This window comes from Urtica dioica, chromosome 6 (assembly GCF_054948205.1).
Source record: "Urtica dioica subsp. dioica isolate 48M chromosome 6, U.dioica_male_clone48M_v1_H2, whole genome shotgun sequence".
Classification (NCBI taxonomy): Eukaryota; Viridiplantae; Streptophyta; class Magnoliopsida; order Rosales; family Urticaceae; genus Urtica; species Urtica dioica.
The window spans coordinates 5,743,921-5,769,302 of record NC_142761.1 but is presented as its reverse complement, the minus strand read 5'-3'; the positions used below and the strand labels follow the sequence as shown (position 1 = coordinate 5,769,302).

General features: G+C 38.4%; 6 protein-coding genes across 11 annotated transcripts; 4 read left to right on the top strand and 2 right to left on the bottom strand.

Annotated features, from left to right (window-relative positions):
• Positions 1-378: 378 nt before the first annotated feature.
• Positions 379-1,543, bottom strand: LOC149393126 (uncharacterized). The gene is made up of 2 exons (XM_089617912.1): positions 488-1,543; positions 379-390 (listed from the first exon to the last, which is right to left on the bottom strand). The coding sequence occupies exons 1-2, from the start codon at positions 1,541-1,543 to the stop codon at positions 379-381; spliced, it is 1,068 nt and encodes a 355-aa protein (XP_089474038.1).
• A 2,003-nt stretch (positions 1,544-3,546) lies between these two features.
• Positions 3,547-5,419, top strand: LOC149393125 (Protein kinase superfamily protein). The gene is made up of 3 exons (XM_089616380.1): positions 3,547-3,916; positions 4,037-4,186; positions 4,993-5,419. The coding sequence occupies exons 1-3, from the start codon at positions 3,626-3,628 to the stop codon at positions 5,020-5,022; spliced, it is 471 nt and encodes a 156-aa protein (XP_089472506.1). The 5' UTR covers positions 3,547-3,625; the 3' UTR covers positions 5,023-5,419.
• Positions 5,420-5,794: 375 nt separating this feature from the next.
• ATSUV3 (ATP-dependent RNA helicase) lies at positions 5,795-13,203 on the top strand. 6 transcript variants are annotated; one of them, XM_089616373.1, is made up of 18 exons: positions 5,795-5,930; positions 6,014-6,100; positions 7,015-7,079; positions 7,591-7,747; positions 8,047-8,168; positions 8,269-8,459; positions 9,141-9,281; positions 9,370-9,492; positions 9,671-9,748; positions 9,952-10,120; positions 10,363-10,475; positions 11,517-11,597; positions 11,740-11,805; positions 11,905-11,969; positions 12,063-12,108; positions 12,190-12,306; positions 12,783-12,874; positions 12,965-13,203. In XM_089616373.1, the coding sequence occupies exons 2-18, from the start codon at positions 6,063-6,065 to the stop codon at positions 13,083-13,085; spliced, it is 1,785 nt and encodes a 594-aa protein (XP_089472499.1). In that variant the 5' UTR covers positions 5,795-5,930; positions 6,014-6,062; the 3' UTR covers positions 13,086-13,203. The 6 variants fall into 6 exon arrangements, with proteins under 6 accessions (XP_089472499.1, XP_089472498.1, XP_089472503.1 ...); XM_089616372.1 differs by having other exon boundaries at positions 7,588-7,747; XM_089616377.1 differs by lacking the exon at positions 6,014-6,100 and having other exon boundaries at positions 5,827-5,930.
• Positions 13,204-13,378: 175 nt separating this feature from the next.
• Positions 13,379-15,544, bottom strand: LOC149393123 (Pentatricopeptide repeat (PPR) superfamily protein). Its single transcript, XM_089616378.1, has 2 exons — positions 15,477-15,544; positions 13,379-15,229 (listed from the first exon to the last, which is right to left on the bottom strand). The coding sequence occupies exon 2, from the start codon at positions 15,146-15,148 to the stop codon at positions 13,481-13,483; it is 1,668 nt and encodes a 555-aa protein (XP_089472504.1). The 5' UTR covers positions 15,149-15,229; positions 15,477-15,544; the 3' UTR covers positions 13,379-13,480.
• Positions 15,545-16,758: 1,214 nt separating this feature from the next.
• On the top strand, positions 16,759-20,303 carry LOC149393122 (protein RDM1-like). The gene is made up of 3 exons (XM_089616556.1): positions 16,759-17,069; positions 17,443-17,625; positions 19,795-20,303. Exons 1-3 carry the CDS (start codon positions 16,817-16,819, stop codon positions 20,169-20,171), a joined length of 813 nt encoding a protein of 270 aa, XP_089472682.1. The 5' UTR covers positions 16,759-16,816; the 3' UTR covers positions 20,172-20,303.
• Positions 20,304-23,979: 3,676 nt separating this feature from the next.
• On the top strand, positions 23,980-24,931 carry LOC149393121 (uncharacterized). The gene is made up of 3 exons (XM_089617911.1): positions 23,980-24,162; positions 24,343-24,685; positions 24,774-24,931. The coding sequence occupies exons 1-3, from the start codon at positions 23,980-23,982 to the stop codon at positions 24,929-24,931; spliced, it is 684 nt and encodes a 227-aa protein (XP_089474037.1).
• The last annotated feature ends 451 nt before the right edge of the window (positions 24,932-25,382 follow it).

The following is a 25,382-nucleotide window of genomic DNA, read 5'->3' as shown; positions in this document are numbered from 1 at the left end:
TTAGAATCTTTACTTTGATTCCGTCAACATACTTGGTATCGGATTCTTTCCAATTCCATTTGTAGTCTCCTTTCAACATTGTTTGTAAAGGTTTTCTTATTTCTGAAAGATTTTTTATATATCCCTCAGCATATGTAAGAATTCCTAAAAATCTTTGTAATTGTTTCTTATCACTAATCTTACTTGGAAATTCAGATATCTTTGTAAGAATGTGTGGTTGTAAGGTGTAATTTCCATGTTTAATGGTTAGTCCTAAGTAGTCGATTTCTTGTTTAATAAAAACTGATTTCTTCTTACTAAGGATGATACCATATTTTTCACATAAATGCAAAACGAATTTTACATCTTTGTAATGTTGATTTAATGTATCAGAATAGATTAATACATCATCTATATACACACAACAGAATTGAGTGTAAGGTTTAAAGATTTCGTCCATGAACCTTTGAAAAATGCCTGGTGCTTGTTTTAATCCAAATGGTAATACATTCCATTGGAAAAGTCCTTGTGGGCAGCTGAATGCTGTGATTTCTCTTGAGTCGGGATGCAATTGTATTTGCCAGAACCCTGACTTGCAGTCGATTGAAGAGAAAAATCGTTTTCCTCCAATGTAACTTAATAGATCCTCTTTGTGTGGAATCTTATAAGCATCCATTTTTGTCTTGTCGTTTACTTCCATGTAATCTATGACCAGTCTTTTATCCGTCATGTCCTTTTTTGCGACATAAAAAGCCGGTGAACTATGTCGTCCTTTGGAAACTTCAATTAATCCTTGTGATAGAAGTTTGTCTATTTCTTTCTCGAATATCTTTGTGTCTTCTTGATTGACTCGTCTTGGTGGTTGGTCAATCGTGTCATCTTCCTCTTTAAGTTCAATCTTGGCTTGAAATTTCTTTCGTTTGATTGATTGATCTTGAGGGTTTTCCGAACAGAGTTTTTCGAATAGTTCCTCAATCTCATTTTCTTCTTGACATTTGTTAAGGAACAAATGACATTCTTCGTCAAATGAGTCCCAAAAAGTGTTGTCGTCGTCATTTTCTTCTAAAACAGCAACGTTTTCAGTCTTTACATTCTTGTTTTTCTTGTAGTCCTTAAGAAAATCTTGTCGTCCGATTTTCTTAGCTTCTCTGACTTTTGGTATGCATATTCTTGACTTATCTTTTGTCAAGATAAAATGATCATTTGTCTGGATGGTAGGCTGGTGTTTTAATAGGAAGTTGTTTCCTATTATAAAATCCAATCTTGATTCAAATTGATATATTGTATCAATTGTGAATTCCATTCCTTGTATCTCGACCTCTTGGTTTTCGATACATTTTGTGATCGCTATGCTTTCTCCATTGGCAATTTTTGCCACTAAGGTTTTCTTAGTGTCTTGCCAAGCTGACTCTGGGAATATATGTTTTAAGGCTATGCATAAAGATGCTCCTGTATCTATCAGGGCATGCACATGAAATTTCTTGTACCCTTTGTGCTTTAATCCTACTGGTATGTAGATGGAGTTTGGGTTCGTGATGTTGTGTATACTATGGATTCTATTCATCTTCTTCGCTTTCTTGTGAAGAGGATTCAGTAGATTCCTGGCTGAATTCTATTTCTTCTTCTGTAGTTTCTTTCTCTGATTCATAATATTCTATACAGAAAATTTCCTCTTTTTCTCCTATTTGATTATCTTCTACAGGATATATATCCAGCCTTCTTAGTTCTTCTAGATATCTTATATTGTTTTTCCAATTTTGGTTGTTTTGCCGGGTTGCTCTTACCGGGCATTCGTTTGCATAATGTCCTTGCTCGTTACAGAGCCAACATCTGCAATCTTTTCCCTTTCCTTTCGGGCATGGGGTTTTTTTCTCCCATTCAGGTTTTCTTCTGAAGCGTCTTGTATATCCATTTCTTTCAAAGAGATTACCGACTTCCTCGGTCCGGTAGTCCTTACATTGATCAGCGTCTTGTACGTGAAGATATCAGGTTGAAACCCAGCTCTCGCAATATCGATCTCCCGCTTAGAATCTCTTTGAGCCGGCCAAAGAATCACGTTCGGGCTCTATCGACCCCCCCGGACCGGCGTAGCCGTTGGATCAGACCCCCGTGAGTTTGATTATCCGGAACAACGTCCCTTAGAGATATACGACCGCCGAGCCTTCGCAGCTTATCAAAACCATCTCTTTGAATAGCCTCAACGCCTCTTCAACTGAGTGAGGTAAATCTCCAAGCTCGAGACACACCCGGTGAGCGACCATCGGACGAAAGTCGGGTCGCAATAGTATACGGTCTTCATCTCCAAGAGAAGCTGGATCGGTCGCGATGGAGATGAAAGCGACATCTTCCTTTTTTATCCGGGCCAGCATTGTGTCGATCGGTTTTGACCTCCGAGGCCTTTCTGAGCATATCAACGAGGATAGCTCCTATGTGAACCGGCCCATTTGAATGTATAGACCAAGGTCGGAATGCAGAAGCATGAAAACCTCGCAAATCCCTAAACTGGGGTTTTTGAAATAGTTTTCAAGTTGTTACTCTAAGTGTGTAGCTAAAGAATTTCGTATAACATTAAGAGGACTGAAGTCATTGAACAGACTTAGTAGTTTTCGGTTCGAGAAAACTTACATTGGTTTTGCTGGAAAGTTCAGTATGCTCCGATTTGTTCAGGTATGTCCTTCGAGTATGTCAATGGTATTAAACCTGAAACTTGTTTACGAACCGGAAATAATGGTGAAGCTATGAAATCAGAGGGAAAAACCCGGAACAAACTTTCACTCCAATCTTTTGTGTGCGTCCGTGTGTGATGGCTTTTCTCCTAAACCCGACCCGATTAGGAATTTAATATTTTTTTTATTGAACAACAGTCCCTAAGTTTTTATTCTAAATATATTTCATCCAAACCACACCGGGACAGATCCTATTGTCAAGTCTCGGAGAAGATCTTGATTGTGCCACTATCTCCGCATGAATGGTGATTGATTCGTATCTCCAACATGATATGGCACATAAGTGAGGAGCTCGGCGAGGTTCCTAGGACTCGATGGTAGAGCTCTTTCCTTCCTGACACAGCTAACAACAAGGTTCTTCTCTTACTGAATGAATGCGACTCCGACTTCGACGCTGTCGGTGGCGCTGCGGTCGAGCATCAGTGATACGCTTCAAGGGCCTGGCTACACCAATTGCGCCATCCGAAGACGCATCTGTTGGAAAAATATCACCAAATTAAAGATTCGAATTTTTCCTAACCATCTTGTGCACAATTAATCCACCTAGCAAACCAATTCAAGCCAAACACAAGCAAAGCAAAATAATCCAACCAAATAAACAATCACAATCAACACAACGATTTTAGCGTGGAAAATCCCAAATGACGGTAAAAAAAACCGCTTAAGAAACCTTCCACTAATACTGTAAAATTAATTTATTACGATGGTTAACTTGATTTAATTATAGTTTATGGTTAATTAATAGAGGATCTGGATTCCATTTATTGCTTGTATTCGGCATTCATGTTTCCTTATTTTCCTTTTATAATTAAAAAAAAGTTGCAGGTATTGGAAGTGGCGTAGGAGCCTTGCTACTAATTATAGGTATATGGGGCTCGTACAAGTATGTAAAGAGAAGAAAAGAAATCCAACAGAAACAAATGTTTTTCAAGCAAAACGGCGGTTTGTTACTCCAACAACAGCTATTCTCTTCCAGCCAAGCAAGCGTCGAGAAAACTAAGATTTTTAACACAGAAGAGCTGAAGAAAGCTACCGAAGATTTCAACGACAACAGAGTTCTCGGACAAGGAGGCAAGGGCACCGTTTACAAGGGAATGCTCGTCGACGGAAACATCGTCGCCGTCAAAAAGTCAAAAATCCTCGATGGAGACAAAGTCACGGAGTTCATCAACGAAGTCGTCGTTCTTTCTCAGATCAACCACCGGAACGTGGTAAGAATGTTGGGGTGCTGTTGATACTCAATTTCTATACCCATTCATCACAGGTTTCGACAAATTGTTGTAGCTTGATCTCATAAATATTGAGATGTGATTCCCGACTTTATTGTGTAGGATCAAGATATCAAGTTGACTGAACTAGAATGGGAGAACAAAAAAATGAAAGTTGAGCTCGAGGATTACAGGACCGAAGCTACTTATTTAAAGAATCAGCAGGCGACTATTAGAAGACTCGAGGAACGAAACCGCCAGTTAGAGCTACAGGTAAGAAATTCGTGGTCTCGCTGAGATAGTACTGCATGTATACTCTAGGCTATCTATTTTTAATAGCTCTACTCATATATGATCTCGTAGACTCGTGTGTTACGAAATTCCGAGGAAAAAAAATGAGCAATGTCGTGGCAATTTGACATAATTTGAATTGGAGTGGACTTTTGATTTCTTTCGTTGAACCAAGATATTTTATATGTTTTATTCAGATGGAAGAGAAAGTGAAATTTTTTTAAAACAGTGACTACAAATGCAATCGTTGTTGCTGTTTCTAAAAACTGATTTTTGATGAAGATGATCAACGGGTGATCACTTGTCGATCATCGCACGATCGTTTACATATCGCCCTGCAATCATTCATAAAAACATTTTAGAAACAGCAACAACGATTGCATTTGTAGTCACTGTTTTAAAAAAACATATATATCTATGAAGAAGATCGGTGATCTGTAAGTAAATTAAATGTATCACTTTAGTTAATTAAGATTGTTCTCAGTTAGACATATCATATTTTCTTTTAGTTTCATGTTCGTAATTGACAATGTTTTTAATTAAATCAAGTTAACCATCGTAATAAATTAATTTTACAGTATTAGTGGAAGGTTTCTTAAGCGGTTTTTTTTTTACCGTCATTTGGGATTTTTCACGCTAAAATCGTTGTGTTGATTGTGATTGTTTATTTGGTTGGATTATTTTGCTTTGCTTGTGTTTGGCTTGAATTGGTTTGCTAGGTGGATTAATTGTGCACAAGATGGTTAGGAAAAATTCGAATATTTAATTTGGTGATATTTTTCCAACAGATGCGTCTTTGGATGGCGCAATTGGTGTAGCCAGGCCCTTGAAGCGTATCACTGATGCTCGACCGCAGCGCCACCGACAGCGTCGAAGTCGGAGTCGCATTCATTCAATAAGAGAAGAACCTTGTTGTTAGCTGCGACATGAAGGAAAGAGCTCTACCATCGAGTCCTAGGAACCTCGCCGAGCTCCTCACTTATGTGCCATATCATGTTGGAGATACGAATCAATCACCGTTCATGCGGAGATAGTGGCACAATCAGGATCTTCTCCGAGACTTGACAATAGGATCTGTCCCGGTGTAGTTTGAAACGTGGTCTCGAAGAATTAGTTTATTTTTACAAAGAACATTTGTTTTTACGTTTACGGTTTTTATTTTATTTGTAAATATAAAATAAGAGTCATATAGTCTTTTCAAGTTTTTAGATTATAGGCAAGGTATAAATTTGAAAAAAAATTAAAATGTTAAAGTATTAATTTGCACAATTAAAAGTGAGGGTATAAATTTGCGAGAGCCAGAAAAGTGAGGGTATTTTATTGTAATTTACACAGTTTATTAAGCTATTCATGACATAAAAAATTATGTACAAAATTTATTATTATTTAAATGCATCAAACTCTAGCGTAAAAACACCTTTAATTTAAATTTAATTAAGAAAAAATTAGGTTAGTAGTCTAATAGTCCAATTTTTTTTAAAAAAATGTTAAAATTTTATTTTATGAAGTATACAGTCTATTAGGCCGAAGTAAATTAATTAACTAGCTAAATTAATTCAATTTATTTCGAAAAATAATCTTTCAGACTAATGTAAATTAATTTATTTTGGTATTCAGCTCCAAAACCCTCTTTTTCTGGAAAACCTTTTTTCGGATTCAAAACGCGGTTTTCCGTTTACTCGGATCGTCTTAGGTCGCTTCGAACCGAACTCTCTCTTCCTTTCAGGTTTATCTTCGCTTGTTACATTTTCTTTTCTTTTTTCTTTTCATTCGTGTGTTTATAATATAGCTATTGACCTTGATTACTAGATATTTCAAGTATCGTCCTGCGCTGCAACAAAGGTTTATCGTGTCCTAAATGTTTCTTTATTTCTTAAGTTTCCGCGAAAGTATACGGTGATTTCTTTTCTCTGCTTCTCTGGATATTATAGTGCTTAGTTATTTAGGCCGAATATATTTTTCTGCCATGTTCGCTATTTATCTATCGTTTGAACTTTAAAATGAAATGTTTCCTTATTTGGTTTTTTTTTTCTAATTTTTTTGTATCTATTTATCAAAGAACGAAGAACCATTCAAGGTATAGTCTAATATTTATTTGATATCTGTTTTTTGTTTAGTTTAAAGTTTAAACCCTAAAACCTAAGATCCATTCTTGCATATTAGTCCACACGATTGTCTTAACTTTTGTTTCCGATATAGTCAGAAATTGCCAATTAACGAAACATTGTGTAACAGAGAAAGCTTCACTGGTGTTCTTTCCACAAACTAGTTTTTCCGGTGAATTTGAAACCAACAATTTGATCCATTCTCGGAGGTTTACACTCACAATGTTCTTAACTTTTGTTTCCGACATTGTATGAATTTTATTTGATTCATTGATCTCCCGATGCTAATAGGTTTCAGATTTAGTCAGAAATTTACAACACCGATTAAATTGTTTATACGTGAGTTGTTTATGAACCGGAAGAAGGCTTTTTTGGACAGCAACCTTTGATAATAGTAGCAATGGGAAAATCTGATTTCTTTTACTTCAGAGATCGAATTGGAGAATGATTTTGATCAGATGCACTTTCTATAGCTATCTTGGGTAATAGCACAATGGTTTGATGTACTTCTGAGATGTGTGGAGAACCTTACGTTTCCGAATCTACAAAAGAACGTATTTGTATATAGATGTATGTTTGCATAATTATATTGTACAAATATTACATTTTTTTCCCTAATTTCGTTCGTATTGCTACTATGCTTCTTCTTCAATATACAATTATTTATATATCTATATTTTTTTCGCTTGCTTCAATTTGACATAGTGCAATGGCTTCGTCGGTGCTACGCCGTAAAGTTTCAACCTTCGGAGTTTCTCGCGTTGCCAATGGTTTGTTTGTTCAAATTTGACCGTTTTTTTTGTTGTTTAGTTTCATCGTTTCGTATTACATTTGAGACTAATAGTCAGACGTTTCTATCATTATCAGGAATATGTTATGTGGAAAATTTTGATGATTTTAATTGTTCATAAAATATTTGTTGGAGCGGAAATTCTGGAGAGTAAGATTATTTTGGTTGAATATAAATAAGAATAACTGATAACCAAGAACAGATATCCAAAAATAAGTTATGTATTTCTGTAGCTGTATTGATATAAAAACAGCAATTCTGGAATTCGCTCTGTGAAAATATGTTGAACTCAATTGTATGATCTAACAGAATAGGAGAAGAATAATCACAAGCAATAAATGTTAGAATGCTAGCTAAACTATGATAGTCTTTTACTTAATTAGTAATGATGGTATAGACTTTTTTATGGATCCGTTACTGTTGGGAATACTCTTGTTGTTTCATTTACCAGAAAGATTAATGGTTATCATCGTTTCATTATGGATTAGCAGGTATTACTCAACCTTTCATTAGTCGATCGGACTTGAAAAATGGACCTACGACGAGTGTTTCAAATGTGTTAAAGCAGTTCAGTAGCTCTGGCCAAAAGGAAACGTTTGAATTTACAAGCTCCACGAGCACCTCGAAGTTCAACTATTTAGATCTGACGTAAGTGAAGCATTGCTCGTCGATTTGAATGAGATATAGACAATTTGTTTTTGGTTGAGAAGAATAGAATCCTAGTTTATGATATTATTACTTCTTTTTAAATACTTTATCTTTATCGTTTGTAATATCCGGGATGCATTTGGATGGTTGCATTTAGAGTTACTACAGGGTCCCCTTCTTTCTATGGCCATCTTTATATCTCTGTGCTTGTGATGATTTTTTATAACTATATGTACATATTGCATCGACTATTACCTTGAAATCATTGTGATATACAAGTTTTGTTGTAACAATTCTAGTCGTCCTCATACTTGGTACCCAAATGCTCGAAAGAAGCAGCGAAAAGTCATACTGCACATGGGTCCCACAAACAGCGGAAAAACGTATCATGCTCTTAAGCGACTCGAGACTAGTGCTTCGGGTACGTTAATAACCTTGGTTCAACTTTGTTCTTCAGGACAGAGCAAGACTAGTGGTAATTTATTTCTATTTTTTATTTAATTTTTTTTGTTTATTTGCAGGGATATATTGTGCTCCTCTGCGACTATTGGCGTGGGAGGTGGCAGAACGACTAAACAAGGCAAAAGTTCCTTGTGAATTACTAACAGGGCAAGAGAGAGTTGAGATTGATGGTGCAAATCACAGGGCTGTGACTGTTGAGATGGCCGATTTGGCCACTGATTACGCTTGCGCTGTTGTTGACGAGATTCAGGCATGTTTTGGGTCTACCTAATATGTTTATAATATGATTCTCTTCTTGGTTAAATTTAGGATTACGGGTACATGAATAATACCTTCAAGAATGTTCAATTAAAGAATGCTAGCGTAGATCTACTTTGTAAATTTATTGGTATGGTATTTGATACCAGTTTAAGAAGGATTGCAGAAGTTATTGGTAGTGCATGCTAGGTTGTCTGTGACCGAGGAACTAGATGATGAGCTACAAGTTTCTGATTGTGCTTATTGTGTTGATCAAGCATCAAAATCAAATTACACAAAGTAATGGTTGTTTATTCTGGAGCTAAATATTCCATCCTCTTGAGTGACTCCTTAATCATACGGTTAGATTAAAAAATATAATGTTAGCCCACTTACCATCAACTTAAATTACTTATGAAAACTAAGTGGTAAACTAGCATGGTATCATAGCGTGAGATCTTGGATTCTAAACCCAGTTAGTATACTCTTTTAACGTTGTTTCAAATTTCCTCGTGACTCTGACCGTGTCTTGAAATTTTGGGGTATACTTGTGCTTTCAAATCGAATCACCCACACAGTTTCCCCTCAGCCACATTGTGTTAGGATAGGTATAAGAATATATCTTATCAGTTGTAGTGATTAGGGAGAAGTGATAAACTAAATAAACTAATGCTTTCTTTGTCGCTTTTTTCAGATGTTAGGTTGTCGAACAAGGGGTTTCTCTTTCACACGCGCCCTTTTAGGATTATCAGCGGACGAACTTCACCTTTGCGGAGACGCTGCTGTCGTTCCATTGGTTCAAGACATTCTTAGTGTCACCGGAGATCACCTGGAGGTGAATTTTCTTCTAGATATTTAGCTTTGTCCCTGCTCAAGTACATACAAACATCACTATATCTAGAGCCCTTTCTTTTCCGTTTCAGGTTCAGTACTATGAGAGACTTTCGCCATTGGTTCCACTGAAGAAGCCTCTTGGCTCATTTAAAAATATAAGAACAGGCGATTGCATTGTGTCTTTTTCACGTAAGAATATATATGAATTGAAGGTTAGATTTCTGTTTTTCCTTTGTATCGTCGTGTTTTCAATTTCACCATAGCTTCCTTAAACGATGATGATATAAACGCTGCTTTATAAAAATCCTTGGTGAAGTTTTAACTTGTATTGTTTCTTAAACCTCGTGCAGTTTTTTTCTTCATTACACATTATACTTTTCCTCTGTGTAGAAACAAATAGAAGATGGGGAAAAGCATCTATGCTCGATAGTTTATGGCTCACTTCCTCCCGAAACTCGGACTAGACAGGTGATGGAAATTTTAACAAGCATTGTTTTTGTTAACAGTAAGTCGTACAAAGCGATATGTGTTGGAATTGTCTAAGTCTTGATTTTAATTTTTAATTTTTTTAATATCATAAGTGGAAAATTTATCGTCTCTGGCTCCGTTGTCTACAAGCTCTGTGCGTTTGCTGAGAATTTGGCATATTAATACGTTCTCTAGGGTTTCAGGCGAGAAGGTTCAATGACGAAAGCAGCGAGTTTGATGTTCTTGTGGCTAGCGACGCCGTCGGAATGGGTCTTAACCTCAACATTTCAAGGATAATATTTTCATCGATGACGAAATTCGATGGTGTTGAGGAGCGAGAACTGACAGTATCAGAAATCAAGCAAATCGCAGGTGGCTAGAATGTCAACCGACCTAAAGCTTTCTAAATATTCTGTATTTCTGTCTTCATAATCTCACAATACTTCCAACATAAAGACCTCTGCTTTAACATTGTCTTAGTTCTATGTGTCACAAGATTGTTCGCGTTTGGTAAATAGTTGTACTGTAATCTCTCTTGTAAATCATGGCTATGCAATTTTGTATTGCGATATCTTACACATCACACGTGGGCATAACCGTCATTTTACTCATAGGAAGAGCTGGCAGGTATGGCTCGAAGTTTCCAGTAGGTGAAGTTACTTGTATGGATTCCAAGTATCTACCTTTGCTTCATTCTTCACTTAAAGCCTCGTCCCCGACTTTAGAGGTAAACACATGGCTAAGATTACCTCTAATTGAAGTTTTAGTGAATTGTTATAGTTTTCCTTCACTCTAAAGCTATGTTTGGAACCCAGAAAATGCTAGGGAAGAGAAATAAGAATACTTGGCAAATTCCTTGGCTTCTTTGGGTAGAGAAAAAAATTCGAGCCAGTAAATAACCATAATGTGGAAATTGCAATCCAAAGATACTTCCACTTGTGCATTCTTTCTTGTCTTTGATTTTCAATTTTTCGATAGATCTTTCCTTTGAATTAATTATCTAAACGTGTTTGCATGGGAAACAGTAAGAAATCTACTCCCTCTCCTTTAATTTTAGAAAAAATGGCATGAATTAGCCAATTCAAACTATGGCTTTTGCAAAATAGCCATAGTTTCATTAGCTTAGGCAAAATAGCCACCTCTAATAGGAAGAAAAAAAAAATCCACATAACGAAGAAGAACGCCGGCACCGTCGCCAGATTTTTCCAAGAGCTCTTCTCTGCAACTTCGGACTCATCACTCCGAAGAAGAACGCCGGCACCGCCGCCGGAGGCAAAGTCCGACGAACCTTTCCAGCGAGGAAGCTCTCCTCGTCGCCGTAGCGTGACGGAGAGTCCCGAATCTCCGTTGATCTCCTCGCCTTCGCCGCCGTGACGGAGAGTCCGACGGGAGGTAAGATCGACGGAGCGATCGGAAACATCGCGAGCGTCGAGGACGCAAGAATCGCGTCGCCGAAGAAGGAGATGTTTCGGTTCTGCTTCAGATCCTCGATTTCCAGATTGTCATTAAATTTAATCCTGCCTCGATTAATTTTAATCCAGCCCTCATAAACCTTACATTATGTCTTTATAGTTCGTTGGGATTAAATTTAATCCAACCTAGATTAATCTTACTTTGGCTAGTTTGCTTATAGTTGACAAACTATGGCTATTTTGCAAAAGCTTAAGTTCTATTTGGCTATATAGCCGCTTGATCCTTAATTTTAATGTTCCACAGGAAATCTGGGTTCTAAATAAAGGCTGAAACTTTCTCAACTGTTCCAATGCAGAGAGCGGGATTGTTTCCTACTTATGATCTCATGCAGATGTATTCATGCCACCGTCCAAACAGTAGCTTCTTCGAGATGTTGGTATGTGTGTTTTTGCTGCTTATTTTTTACCGATGTTGTTGTACTTCTACTATATATTGCAAAGAATAACTTCAAAGCAAATCTTTCTGCTTCGTTGAACCAAATGTTTATGCATGCGTGTGTGTTCTCTATGTCATGGCAGGAACATTTTGTAGAGAACGCCGTGCTCTCTTCAAGTTATTTCATGAACGACTGCGAATCTATGATGGTATAAAGTGTGCTTCTATGCTCGAGTTTCTTTTTTCTCTACTCGAGTTTCTTTTTACTGCTCCTGACTCACAATTTGTCTATATTCACGTTGATTTAGAAAATTGCCATTGTCATCGATAAATTACCGCTTAGATTGCAGGACAAGTACCTTTTCTGTAACAGGTAAAACAATTAGTCTCTCAATGAGGTATATTTACTATGACTTTAGTACTATAACTTGACGCTGACTGACCCTAATTATCGTTGCGCATGTAGCCCGGCTGACATGGATACTGAAATGACCGCTCAGGGTCTTATACAGGTACGATCGATAATATTAATTTTCTCCGTTTTTTGTTTAGCTTATGCCGACTAAATTATTTGACCGATCTATTGTACTCAGTTTGCGGAGAATTACGCGAAAAATGGCGTCGTTCGGCTTCGAGAAATATTCACGCCAGGGACCCTTCAGGTTCCGAAATCGCACACCGAGCTCCGGGACCTTGAAAGCATTCACAAGGTGACACCAACTTTTGAATTCTAAGTAGAATGATTCGGTTTATTAATGCACAAAATCTTTTAGAGACCATGAAGTTATGTAGTCCTAAAATGGATTCGACCTGACGTAGGGGTGTCAAAAGGGGCTGGGCCAGCGCCCGAAAAGGGCTAATCTTAAGTTTCGGGCTGGCCCTTTAAAAAAAATCCGTTTAAAAAAAGAAATTGTATAATTTATTTATTTATTTTAATTTTTTATTTTTAATAAAAGATTCTATTGCACCCATGCCGGCCTTAGAAACCCTAAAAGACCAGGCTCGGGCCTGGGACCTGTTCCCCAGCCCGAATTCCAACCCCACACGGGCCCAATTGACATCTGTGACCCTGTATGGTCATTTGAGAGCATTTTCAGTGTATGCCATTTTCGGGTTTGCTTGGCTGCTTTTTTCGTTCAGAACGAGATTTAATGCCATTTTGCCTCTTTTTGCACATGACTTGAAGGTCTTGGATCTCTATGTTTGGTTGAGTTATCGATCGGAAACCTCGTTCCCGGACCGTGAAGTGGCAGCAACGCAGAAATCTATATGTAGCTCGTAAGTTCGGAAAATATTTCCCTCTCCTTGATTGCTAAGCACAAATATCTGTTTAGGCTTGAGATCTCATTTGTGCAACGGAAATTGCAGGCTGATCGAAGAGTTCCTCGAAAGATTCGGGTGGCAAAGACCGAAGTTAAACATGCCAAAGTTACGGTCTATAAGCGAGAAGATACAAAGATTAAGAAATCTTCGGACACGCCGAAGTTGATTTGATGATTTATTTTTTTCCATCATCTTTCTTTGAGTTTAGGTTCTTTATATCAGAAAATGAAAGTATTCGTGTACATTAATATATTACGGACCATCTAATGTATTTGTTCCTTATTTATTTTCCCGTCTCATTCTTTTTGTGTAACACTGGCTTTCTGCTGTTTTCAATAGAAAAAGAAAGGTCATCGTTTGAAAAATAGTTACTATTGGAGGGGTGAATTACTGATTCTCCGTGTGTCAAAGATAAGCACCATGAATCATTCAGAAAAAAAGAGAACCAAAGTAAGAAGCTTATTCTCCTCGACGAAACTATAACATTTTATAGTCTTACTTAGATATGCCTCAGCGAACAAACATGATAATAATCTTAGCCTGCGACTGTAAACATCAAATTCAAATTTTTTTCCCTTTGCCTCTTCCCTGATTTACTGGCCAAAACTTTTTATAATACACCTTTTTCGGCTTCCCTGTGACCATCTCTGCGGCCCGAAGCTCCCTTTTGAGCCTCTGGTACGGATGATCCGCCGGAACCATTCCCTTGGAAACCATTTCCTCGAAGAAACAGCAAGCCTCCTCGAGCTTCCCGCTCTTGCAGAGCCCGGTTATGAGCAGCGAGTACGTCCCGGCCGTGACACAGACTCCGTTGCTGAACATGTGGTCGAGAAGAAAGTAAAGCACTTTCATCCTCTTCTTCTTGCAACACATCTTGAGCAGCGGCGAATACGTGTCCACGTCGGGTTCGCACTCGTTTTCTTCCATCTTCTTCAGCAGCATCAGAGCCGCCTCTTCCATCGAGTGCTCGCAAGAGCACGATATCATCGACGTGTACGTTTTCACGTCCGGGGAGACCCCTTGCCTCGTCATATCGTCGAACACCTCGCGGGCGTCTCTGAGCCGCCCCGATTTTCCGAGCATGAAGATCACCGAGTTGTAAAAACCCGCGTCGGGAACGCAGCCAGTCTCTTTCACCTCCTCGTAGACCTTCAGAGCCGAGTCGATCTGCTTCGCCTTTCCTAGCCCGTGCATCACGATCGTGTACGTCACTACGCTCGGTTTAAGACCCTTCTCTCTCATCTCGTTTTGGACCGCAAAAACCCGCCGGAAATCCCTGTCGCGGACGTGGGCTTCGATGAAGCAAGTGTACGAAAACACGTCTGGTACGAACCCATTTCGTTCCATTTCCTCCATCGTCTTCATCGCGTCGTCGAATCGCCGGGCCATGCACGACCCATGGATCATGATGTTGAAAGTGCGCTCGTTCGGGGAAATTGATTCCTTGGACTCCAAGAAAACTCCGACGGCGTGCTCGCCTCCGTTCTCCTTATTCAAAGCGTCCAAAAGAGCGTTCAACGCGAAGACGTCCTTTGCAACACCAAATCTCTCGATGCCCCGAAAGGCTTCGATCGCCTCATTGTACATACGGGCTCTGGCGAGCCTTCTCATCACTTTGGTCATCGTGTTCAGCGAAACGAGCCCTTTTGAGCTCGAATTCCTCATCTCCTCGACCAAACCCCACATAACCTCGAATCTCTTGCATTTTCCCAAGATGTCGACCATCGAGTCGTAGAGCTCGGGCGTGTGCTCGTAGCCCTTCTGGGTTTTCGCCCACTCGAAAGCCCCGAGGGCCGGGACCCAATCGTTGCTGAACCTCTTCAAGACCCGCTCGATCGAGCCGCTCGGAGATAATTCCGATCCGCAGCGGTCCAGAGCGATGGCAGCGTCAACCGGCGAGGCATACTTGTTCTGTCTCAGCACTTTGCTGATCTTATCGGCATCGGATTCTTCGGCCTCGCTGCTGATCGGGACCTCCTTAACGGCTTTGAATTGGCCTCCGAGCTTGTGGCTCTCGATCCAGTTGGCGAGGGAAGGGATTACAAAGTCGTCGTCTTCGGTTTCGCTCGCTGCTCCGAGTTTGGCCCAGCTCGGAAGCTCAGGAGATTCAATGGCTTCGGGGGACGATTCGATCACCGTGCATAGCGGGTTGACCAAGATCTTTCTTAACCCTCTCGCGTTGAGTTTCTGAATTGGAAAATGCCCAAAAGCCCGTAACTTTGAAAGCATATTGGATGAACCGTAAGGGTTCTTGGATTATGATTGTTTTAGCTGATAATGAAAGGCCCTCTTTCACATTTCTTCTAAAACCTTCCAAAAGAAAAGAAAGTCTCGAACTTTAGAGATATAAAAATTGGAATCATGCATTAACTACACCAAACAAAAATAGCATACCACCACATAGTAATGCTCAATCTAAACAAAGCAAATACAGTTATTGAAATTTAAATGATCTCATAATCCATTTGCCATGACCAATGGACCTGAAACAAAAACCAACAAATGGAGAGAGAGAGAGAGAGAGAGAGAGAGAGAGAGAGAGAGAGAGACGATATACCTGGTTAAGGAGTAGAGATTTGATACGGTTGTCTTGGTTTCTCCCTGACGAAACAGTATTGAGGTTTAGACCGAATTTGGGGAGAGTATTAGAGGGGGTTTTTTTTTTAATCTTTAAAATTAGAGGGGTTACTTTTGTCTTTTTACTCTTTTCTTTAGTGACACCTGATATAAAAAAAAAATTGAAAAGACATCTAGTTTGTATTTGTAGTACACTTTTGTAGGTTACTATTTTGCAGTCAATATTAAGAGATTTCACTCTATAATTTTATGCATTCTCCATATTTACATCTTATTTCAATAGTGGTGATCTTAGATCACCACTGTTCATAAATATATAAACTATTTTTTTAATACTAAAACTTTTAATAATTCTATTATTGACCATATTTGAATTTGTAGTTACAATTTTTTTCCTATTGTATATATTTTAATAAAATTGTTTAAATTATTAAATATATATTCTAAAATACTTCAATTTAAATACAACTCATACATTAACAAAAAATACTTCAATTAACCCACAATACTACATAGACAATTGAAATAAATATAACAAATGCATTTAGAAAAAAAACACTACTACAATCAAACCACAATACACTACATAGACAATTGAAATAAAAATATCAAAGACAAAAAAAAAAAAAACTTAAAAACACACCTTCATAATTTCATGCTACTCGGATTCATATTCTCGATCTATCGCACACAAGTTTTCAATCTTTTCACCGCAGAAATTATAGTATTCCACCAACATCTAAGAGAGTCCGGGCTACGATACTCCATAGTCGTACTAGGCTCACTATATTTTTCCTGGATACGACCCCAAAGGTGTTCGGTATTGTTAAACCTACCCGTAATGGGGTCTTGAGAAACTTCTAAGTAGCAATTACAAATGGAAATGTCTCCAGAAGTAGTATAACTAGCACTTATGTTAGATATTTTTTAAAGAGTAAAGTTTTTGAAATGGTAGCTGATGTATATGAAAAGCATTTGAGACTCGTATATATAGAAAAAAAAAATTATCAATGCAAACTGGAAAAATGAATCCCGACCATTAGATTGGATTTCCTTATCTCTATTTCCACCGTCTGATTGGATTTTCTTATCATTTTCTTGAATTATTGTCTGATGGCTCATGATCATTCAATGCAAACTGAACAAATGAATACCGGCCATTAGATTGGATTTTCTTATCTTAAGGTAGCACCGTTGGATTGGATTTTCTTATCCATAAATGCTATTATAAAACTAGGTAGCTACATCTCATAAACATATCTCATTTTCACTCCACCATTCTCTCTTAATCATAATCTCTCCATTTCCTTCTCTAGAAAAATGAATCAAGATTCATCCTCCTCCTCCGATGATGATTACACCATCCCCACCATTGATATGGAAGAGTTTGATATTTCACACAAATTAATACTTAATTTAATTCATAGAAATAACAATCCCTCCAACCAACAAAACATCCAACCAATCCATGGTGGATCTATCCCGGGGCACGTGGTCATCAATCATGACCGTGAAGCTGCTGATCGTATTTTGTTCGACGATTACTTCGCCGAAAACCCTCGATTCAATGATGGTATGTAAAATAGGTGAAATTGTTTTGGTATGTAAAATATGGTCTGCATGTTAGTGTTTACAATGTGTTTGATGAATTGCTTTATAGAACTTCCAAACCTATATCTCTTTTTTCATCGGTCATGCTATTTTTCTCAAACTCCTTAACCTTTGAAAAAAGACTAGCTTTATTTTGAACTGCTGATAAAACATTGATTATAAAATTGAGGATATCATCTGTCATTGGTAACAGTTTCTATATAATCTTGTTCAGACCCCCTCTTATGGGTTGGTTGTAGTGACTGCTCTAAAGTTTCATCCACATCATAAAAAATGAAAAAACAAAATCGAAGTGCTCTAAACTGAAAATTTTAGTTATTCCTTTCGCTGTTTAGGCATGGATAGAGCAATGTCATCATGGAACGAGAAGGTCGATCTTATATCGTCAGACGAATCCTCTTCTTCGGACTCTGAAATGGTAATCACCAATTCCTTTTCGGGGAAAAAGTCAACCGGAAACGCGAAAGATGAACCGATGGAGGGAATTGGTCAAACAGCCAAGCAAATATCATCCGAAGGTCCTTTTAAACACTTTTACAGTATTTTGTTGTCACTGTCTTTACGTATTTTAGTTTCTCGTAGATCATCTCTAGGATTGAAAAATCAAGGAACTTAGCTGAATTTTTGCCGGAAAAGTAATTTTTTGATGGATAGGGCGACATATAATTCGTCTGGCCGGACAAAACCGTCGAAATTTTGGTAAAAATCAGTAGTTCCGGCTTTTTCTATGGATTCTGGCAAAAAAAAAAAAAAAAAAAAACAGGCATTTTAAAATTTCTGTCACCTTTCCCAATCATCGATTACCGTACTTTAACCTCAAGCAATGACTTTGAATTCTGATCACCTGTTATTAGAACTGAGATTTGGTTATGTTGTTTACAGTTTTAGTTTAGTCTAAGAAGTCTTTGTTATGTCGTTTTTGGTTAGTTTAGTTTTTTATCTGTCGTTACATATTGCTCACAGCTTATATACAGGCTGGTTTGATGTACAAATCGGTAAGTCAAATAAAACAGTTTTGGGTCTCTGATTCATTCAAGAACAGAGTCCGAATTCCCAATTTGATTTCATCTTCTCAAATCCTAGAAATGCAATATGGTATCAGAGCGAATTTCCGCATTCAATTTTCTAGGTTAGAGAAATCCACTTCGTCCTCCCCGATTTCCTCGACGATCGGAAAAGATCTCCGACGCGAGCCCGGTGGAATTTCACGAAGGTCAATTTTCTTTTACCTCCGAGTATTCCGGTTATTTGGCGCCTCTTTTTCTCGATTTCAAGTTCTTCTCACCATCGCTTCGTCGACGGAAGAAGCTTCATCGACGGAGCGCATTGGAAGTTCGGAGTATTTTTATCAAGATTCTAGTCCGGTGAATTTCAAGCCGTTTCATCAACAAGAATCTATTTCCGGCGATTCAAGCCGTGTTAACTTTCAAGATCTTCTTCCGGCGATTTTCCGCTTTGTCAAGACTTCAAGATCTTTTTTTTCGGCGATTCAACGTCGTATCAACGGGTTCAAGATCCCAATCCGGCGAATTCCCGCCGTGTCGACATTCAAGATCTTCTCCGGCGAGTCCCGCCGTGTTAAAGTGTCAAGGCTTCAAGATATTCTTCCGATTATACGATCACCGCGGAGCGGTGTTTGACGGCGAACAATACTACTATTATCTCGACGTGAACGAAGATCCGCCGTACCCTCCGGATCCTCCGCCGCCGGAAGACGGCGAAGAGTACTTCATCCTCACCCTCGATTACGTCGGCGATTCTCGGGCCCCGGAAGAATACAGACGCTCTGTCTGTTCAGCTCTCAGCGAGTTGTGGAGCGCCGAGACTTCTACAGCTCAACCGAGACCATCGTCTCCGACATGTTCGCCGACCTTCCGTGGCGGGTTCCGGCAGATCTGGTTTCCCCGGCCGGGCCGTGGCTTCGCGACTCGGCGGCCAAAGCAATCATCACCGACATCCCCGAGTTCGGCGACGCCTTCCGATCCGCCAGAGTGCTCTCGCTGAACGTGTACGTCACCAGTCCGTACCGTCCCGACGGAGACGAGTTCGTGCTCGAATAATACACCGACATTCAAAGAGCTGCAGATGCTGTCGTTGCCTTCTATGGAGTTCCTTCGTCGGAGCTCGCTGACCCGGCCCAAGCCAAGGCTCCCACTCAGGCTCATTTCGGAGAGCTGGATAGCTTTGTTGGTTTCTCTGACGTTACGGGTGATTGGGTGCCAAGAGCTGCCAAGAAAGCTATGTTCTGCAATTCTGTTCTTCTTAGCGCACTCAAGGTGTTCGACAAAATGTCTCAGAGAAATTTTTTTCTCAAAACAAGACCGGTTCTTCGCAAAGTCCATTTTTTCTTCATTCGCACAATCAAGTTCTTCTCCGATGTTTAATCTTTTTCAGTCCAAGATAAACTTTCAAGAAAGTTCATCTTGAGGGGGTGTATTAGAACTGAGATTTGGTTATGTTGTTTACAGTTTTAGTTTAGTCTAAGAAGTCTTTGTTATGTCGTTTTTGGTTAGTTTAGTTTTTTATCTGTCGTTACATATTGCTCACAGCTTATATACAGGCTGGTTTGATGTACAAATCGGTAAGTCAAATAAAACAGTTTTGGGTCTCTGATTCATTCAAGAACAGAGTCCGAATTCCCAATTTGATTTCATCTTCTCAAATCCTAGAAATGCAATACCTGTTAGATGCATTGATAAGAAGAGCTGAAATGTATCAAGATTACATGAAGCGAATCCCGATCCCGAGCCGCCGCGGCTCTGTCGTTCCGTTCACGTCGTGGACGGGTTTAGGAAGGTCCATGAAGCAGTTGTACGGACAGCCTCTCCATTACCTGACAAACGCTCAGCTGAAGCAGTGGGACCGATTGAGGATCGGGAGCGAGGACGAATACGAGCCGTTGGATGAAATAATCCATCCCTCTAAAGGCGAAGCCACAGTTTGGCTCCTCGAAGAAATCCACCGCCGGACCACCTCTCACCATGGCTTGGCTAAGATGTGGCTATCGGACCCGATGCACCACGCCTTTGTCGATTCTGTTTTCCCAGAGCAAGCAAAATCGTGATGCTTTTGTTGAATTTGGGTACTTTTTTTTCGGAAGAGTTTTGCTTATTTCTCTGTTAAATTACTCCGTTCTAAGTTCTAAATATTTATGTACATTTGGAAAATATAATAGAAGCTAGCTTATCAGTTGAAAGTTGGTATCTTTCGATGAAATGTGTCATTTTTTCAATCAGGCAAGCAATTATGATCAGATATGTTCTGTTATGAAAAAATATCTTCAAATTTTGGCAATGTTTTTTTTTTTAGGGTCTATGGTAAAAATAAAAAATTAGGGGCTAATTTTATTGATTCTATTGAAGAAGTGCGGTTCCAGATGACCCTTGTTAGAGCAAGAGAGATGACTAAACATTATACCCAATTTCTATTTTAGGCATATAAAGCAAACGCCTCAGGATTATCTACCTTCTTAATAGCTCCGTAACTCATAAGTTTAACCCTTATATTTATGATCGGGTTTTTTAAGCTGGTAACCTTCGGAAAGGTCAGTTTTTAATTCATGACCTCTTCTCTTAGCGTAATATTTTTATTTATTTATTTTTTCAAATTTACGAAAATGCCCTCTGAAAATTAGGTTCTTATTCCGTCATTTGACCGATTTGAACGAATCCTTTGAACGAACCAAACCCCCCCAAAACCCTCAAAAACACCCGTGAAACCACAGGGTCCGAAACCACATCCCTGAGGACGCCAAGGCCACCGTCGACCACCTTTCCGGCTTCAACGTCGCTAACCGCTACCTCATCGTCCTCTACTAACAGCCCTCCAAGAAGACCTCGCCAAGCTCCAAGAAAAGTACGTCATCTCCACCACCAACAAGTGAGTATATACTTTTGGATTGGAACATGATGTTTGACAATTGATGATCTTAAACCTGTATCTCCTATGCTCTAAGGTTTTGAATTTTTGCATACTGATGGAATTGGATTTTTATTTTTATTTTATTTTTATTTTTTTTTTTTATCTGATGATGAGATTGAATATGGTTCTCAATGTTTTTGGTTTTTGGCTTCTCACAACAAGCCAAATGAATATTGAGTGAACAAGTGATGTTTTGCTCTCTTTGTTTTTTTTACACGATTTTGCTTTTATTGGAGTTGAACAATATAAACTCTAAAAAGCCACAGTCACTTGATTATGCCGTAACTATTGGTAATTTAAAGGTTTCCATGTAGTTGAATTCCAAATTAGTGGATGAATTTGGGTGAAAGAAAAGCTTATTTATCAGTGTTTGCAATATAACAGTAGGACTAGCGGCTCCAGTTTTACATTTTTTCTCTAACTCTTTATTTAAAACTCATAAGCATTGAAATTTCATCTATTTGAATGTAGATCACAAAAAAATATGTCGATACCATAATTTGAAGACAACTCGGAAACAATAGGTCCGGATGCCGCTCATCCAATATTCAAATTGGATGTCGATAGAAGAAACTTCAAATGTAAAATTGGAGTAAAATGTCGTCGAAACTGTGGATTTCCTAACAGAAGTGTTGAAAGACTATCCTGAAGGTTTGCAGTGGTTTAAGGATTCTCAATTCGGCCACTTGTTCGATGTCCCAAATCATTTGGAAACCAATTTGGCGGCGATGTGGATTATGTTATGTCGAGAGGCGGAAACAAAAAAAGAACATGAGAGTTGGTTTGTCGTAAATGGCATACCTATTTGATTCTCTTTGGTGGAGTATGCTTTAATATCCGACTTGAAATGTTCAGATTATCCCGATGGTTGGAAATATTTTGGAAGCGAAGCCTTTAAAGAATTTTACTTTCCAAGTATGAAGAATGTCGGTTTGGTGGATATTAAAGACAAGCTGTTGCGAATGAAGATCGATTGTCAAGGAGGTCAAAAGAGAAGTAAAAAACACATTATTCTCAATGAAAAAATGAAAAGAATAAATTGAAGATGGCAGTGTTATTTTTTTTTTGTCCTTGGTATTGCTTCACCGAGATAAGAATACGACTCATGTAGGAGACGTGAAGTTGAGAATCGTTGATGACTTAGAGGCGTGCCGCAACCTCCCTTGGGGAAGAAATTCTTTCGATTATCTCATGACGAATATTAGAAAATCTAATATAGTGATAGGTCATCACTTGTTCATGACAAAGTGACAGATTGTGCTACGTGGAGTTTTTGTGGGTTTGTTCTACGTTTGATGGTAAGTTTTGTTTGTTTAGATGGTAAATATTATTTAATTGTTAAATATAGAAATTGTCTAATATTTTGTATTTACTTGACATTTATGTGCAGTTGCTACCGTTTGAGTGCATGTCAAAGTTTTTACCACACATTGTCGATCGTAGAATGGATGCGAGTGATGACTCGCCAAGAATCTGTCGATGGGAAACAAAATTTAAAAAGAAACAGCCCCCTCAACTATCTTCTATTTTTGAAGCACTTGGTGAATCAAAGGTTTGTCTAAGTCTTCAATGTTTTGAATGAATAGCTTGATTGTTGTTGAAAAAAAATAGATTTTTACGAATTAATTGATTTTCAGGATATAAAGAGTTTATTGAGTTCGATGTCAGAGGAGGAGCGGGCTGAATACATGGAGGGATTCACTCCATTTCAAGATGAAATTGATCCCATAGTTGATCAATGGATTTCAATACTAGAAGGCGGAGCGAAAGTGTATTGGGAAGATATTATGCATGATGATGTTAAAGGGCGGAAAATATTTTTATTGGCAGAGGAAAGACGCAATGAGCCACGTAATGTCATCGACGCAAATGAAAGCCACGGTGATCCACCAAATTCATCAACGGCCAGACCTCAATTGGAAGAATCACACTTCTTGCGTGAGCTTATGGCTTATATTGATAAGAAAGTAGAAGAATTAAGGGCGGAGAACATGTGTCGTCATGTAGAAGTTATGACGAAGAACAAAGATGACTTTTCTCGACTGGAAGCCAAGGTAGATGCATTGATGGATCTTATCAAAAGCCAAGGCATGGAGCATTCTGATTCTCGCGGATTTGGTAGTAATGCACATGGAAACAATTTGGGTGGAAACAAGGAAGGTGTCGATCAAGTCCCCGAAATTGGTGATATTGACTTGAACGGCGAAAATAGTCACAAAAGCCAAGGCATGCAGCATGATTCTCCCAAAGTTGGTAGTAATGCACATTGAAACAATTTGGGTGGAAACGAGGAATGTGTTGATCAAGTTCCCGGAATTGGTGACTTGAACAGGGAAAATGGTCAAATTAATGACCAAACTAGTGATTCTACTCCAACTTGTGTTGATTTGTATTATTCTACTCTAGCTTGCTCTAGCAATGAAGAGAGTCATACTTTGATGGATATCGTTGACGTTAATTGTGTTCAACCAAGGAAGTCGATGAGAGGAAGGTGTCGATCAAGTCCCCGAAATTGGTGATATTGTGGATATCGTTCACATGGAAACAATTTGGGTGGAAACAAGGAAGGTGTCGATCAAGTCCCCGAAATTGGTGATATTGACTTGAACGGCGAAAATAGTCACAAAAGCCAAGGCATGCAGCATGATTCTCCCAAAGTTGGTAGTAATGCACATTGAAACAATTTGGGTGGAAACGAGGAATGTGTTGATCAAGTTCCCGGAATTGGTGACTTGAACGGGGAAAATGGTCAAATTAATGACCAAACTAGTGACTCTACTCCAATTTGTGTTGATTTGTATTATTATACTCTAGCTTGCTCTAGCAATGAAGAGAGTCATACTTTGATGGATATCGTTGACGTTAATTGTGTTCAACCAAGGAAGTCGATGAGAGTACAAAAGAAATCAAAATATATAAGAATTCCATTTACAGAGCCGCGCAAGAAGAAGATGAAGATTTTGAAAGGCTCGTTGCCTCACTTCGATCCATTGCGTGTTTCTAAAGACATGGAATCCTCGTTTATTGAATATTTCAATGTTTATAAGAATGTTGATCATCATTGCGGGCTTCGGGTGCGAAATTGGGATTTTTTCGAGAAGATCATGAAACCAAATACTTGGCTTCATAGTGAGGTAATTTTTTACTTGCGTCATTACAACTTGCACATTATTTCTATTAATACATATTATTTATGTTTCAATACTCTCTTTGTAGCACTTGGATGAGGCTATGTACGGTATCAGTAAGAGACAAAAAAATATCCTGACTTGATTAAGCAAGATGTTGTTGTTTTAGATGAAATCTTTTGGCAGCTACTACGCGGAACCTACAATGAGAAGAATCGGGAGATCATAAATGTTGCATTGATGGCATATATTAATGGGAAAAGTCCAAAAATGGGAAAATCGTTGAAAGGTGCAAATGCACTCTACTTCATATCGAACATCGGGGACAAACATTGGATTACGATTAAAGTGGATTTGATTAATCTAGAATTGGTTTTTTATGATTGTAATTTCGCATCGAATTCTGAAAAGAAATTGGATGATCATATGGTACAATTTCAGAAGATGATTCCATTGTTGCTTCGAGAATCTGGATACTTCAACCATATTAGCGAGTACAACGAGACTACTTGGCAATACAGACGGCTACGTAACATTCCACTAAGTTCTTCGTAAGTAACTTTTCATTTAAATGTTTGTTGTTAATTTTTTATTATCTTTTTCATGTTTTACATAAGTATTGCTTTTAAACAATGGAGATTGTGGTATATATGCTATCAAGTACATCGAGTTTGATATGCAAGGACTTGAGTTTCACGCGATTGATGATTCAATGATGGCTACCTATCGGAAGAAGATGACAATCGAGATCTATCACGATGATTGGCTACCATAATTATGCTATGTGATTATTTTAATTGTACTCAAATTTAACTTACTTGAATTTTACTTAGTAGGACGAGTCGAACATGTTAACAATACTTGTAGGACCATTTGGATGTTCACATATTTGACTTAAGCTCGTTGAATATCTATAAATTATATTCAATTGGATCAGTTGAAAGTAGCAGTAGGACTGGTTGGACATGTTATATCACACTTGAGAGGATTTGATATTTTATAAATTATAAACAGTTGGACCTGCTAACTATAGCAGTAGGACCAGTCGGGTAGTTAAAAATTATAATAATTTAGACCAGTCGAACATGCTAACGATAGCAGTAGAACCGATTGGATATATTAGACTTAGAACCATTTGGATGTTTACAAATTTTACTTAGTAAGATGAGTCGAACATGTTAACAATACTTGTAGGACCATTTGAATGTTTACATATTTGACTTAGG

What these genes read in the sequence shown, in the direction of transcription:
- LOC149393126 (XM_089617912.1), bottom strand. Translation starts at nt 1,543, where the DNA reads ATGAATAGAATCCATAGTATACACAACATCACGAACCCAAACTCCATC.
- LOC149393125 (XM_089616380.1), top strand. Translation starts at nt 3,626, where the DNA reads ATGTTTTTCAAGCAAAACGGCGGTTTGTTACTCCAACAACAGCTATTC. An exon ending in AGATCAACCACCGGAACGTG is followed by an intron (nt 3,917 to 4,036) that starts GTAAGAATGTTG and finishes TTTATTGTGTAG; the next exon opens with GATCAAGATATCAAGTTGAC. An exon ending in ACCGCCAGTTAGAGCTACAG is followed by an intron (nt 4,187 to 4,992) that starts GTAAGAAATTCG and finishes TTTTTCCAACAG; the next exon opens with ATGCGTCTTTGGATGGCGCA.
- ATSUV3 (XM_089616372.1), top strand. Translation starts at nt 6,063, where the DNA reads ATGTTTCTTTATTTCTTAAGTTTCCGCGAAAGTATACG. An exon ending in GTAGCTTCTTCGAGATGTTG is followed by an intron (nt 11,598 to 11,739) that starts GTATGTGTGTTT and finishes ATGTCATGGCAG; the next exon opens with GAACATTTTGTAGAGAACGC. An exon ending in ACGACTGCGAATCTATGATG is followed by an intron (nt 11,806 to 11,904) that starts GTATAAAGTGTG and finishes ACGTTGATTTAG; the next exon opens with AAAATTGCCATTGTCATCGA.
- LOC149393123 (XM_089616378.1), bottom strand. Translation starts at nt 15,148, where the DNA reads ATGCTTTCAAAGTTACGGGCTTTTGGGCATTTTCCAATTCAGAAACTC.
- LOC149393122 (XM_089616556.1), top strand. Translation starts at nt 16,817, where the DNA reads ATGAATCAAGATTCATCCTCCTCCTCCGATGATGATTACACCATCCCC. An exon ending in AAACCCTCGATTCAATGATG is followed by an intron (nt 17,070 to 17,442) that starts GTATGTAAAATA and finishes TTCGCTGTTTAG; the next exon opens with GCATGGATAGAGCAATGTCA. An exon ending in CAAGCAAATATCATCCGAAG is followed by an intron (nt 17,626 to 19,794) that starts GTCCTTTTAAAC and finishes AATACCTGTTAG; the next exon opens with ATGCATTGATAAGAAGAGCT.
- LOC149393121 (XM_089617911.1), top strand. Translation starts at nt 23,980, where the DNA reads ATGAAGATTTTGAAAGGCTCGTTGCCTCACTTCGATCCATTGCGTGTT. An exon ending in ATACTTGGCTTCATAGTGAG is followed by an intron (nt 24,163 to 24,342) that starts GTAATTTTTTAC and finishes ATCTTTTGGCAG; the next exon opens with CTACTACGCGGAACCTACAA. An exon ending in TTGGCAATACAGACGGCTAC is followed by an intron (nt 24,686 to 24,773) that starts GTAACATTCCAC and finishes GTTTTACATAAG; the next exon opens with TATTGCTTTTAAACAATGGA.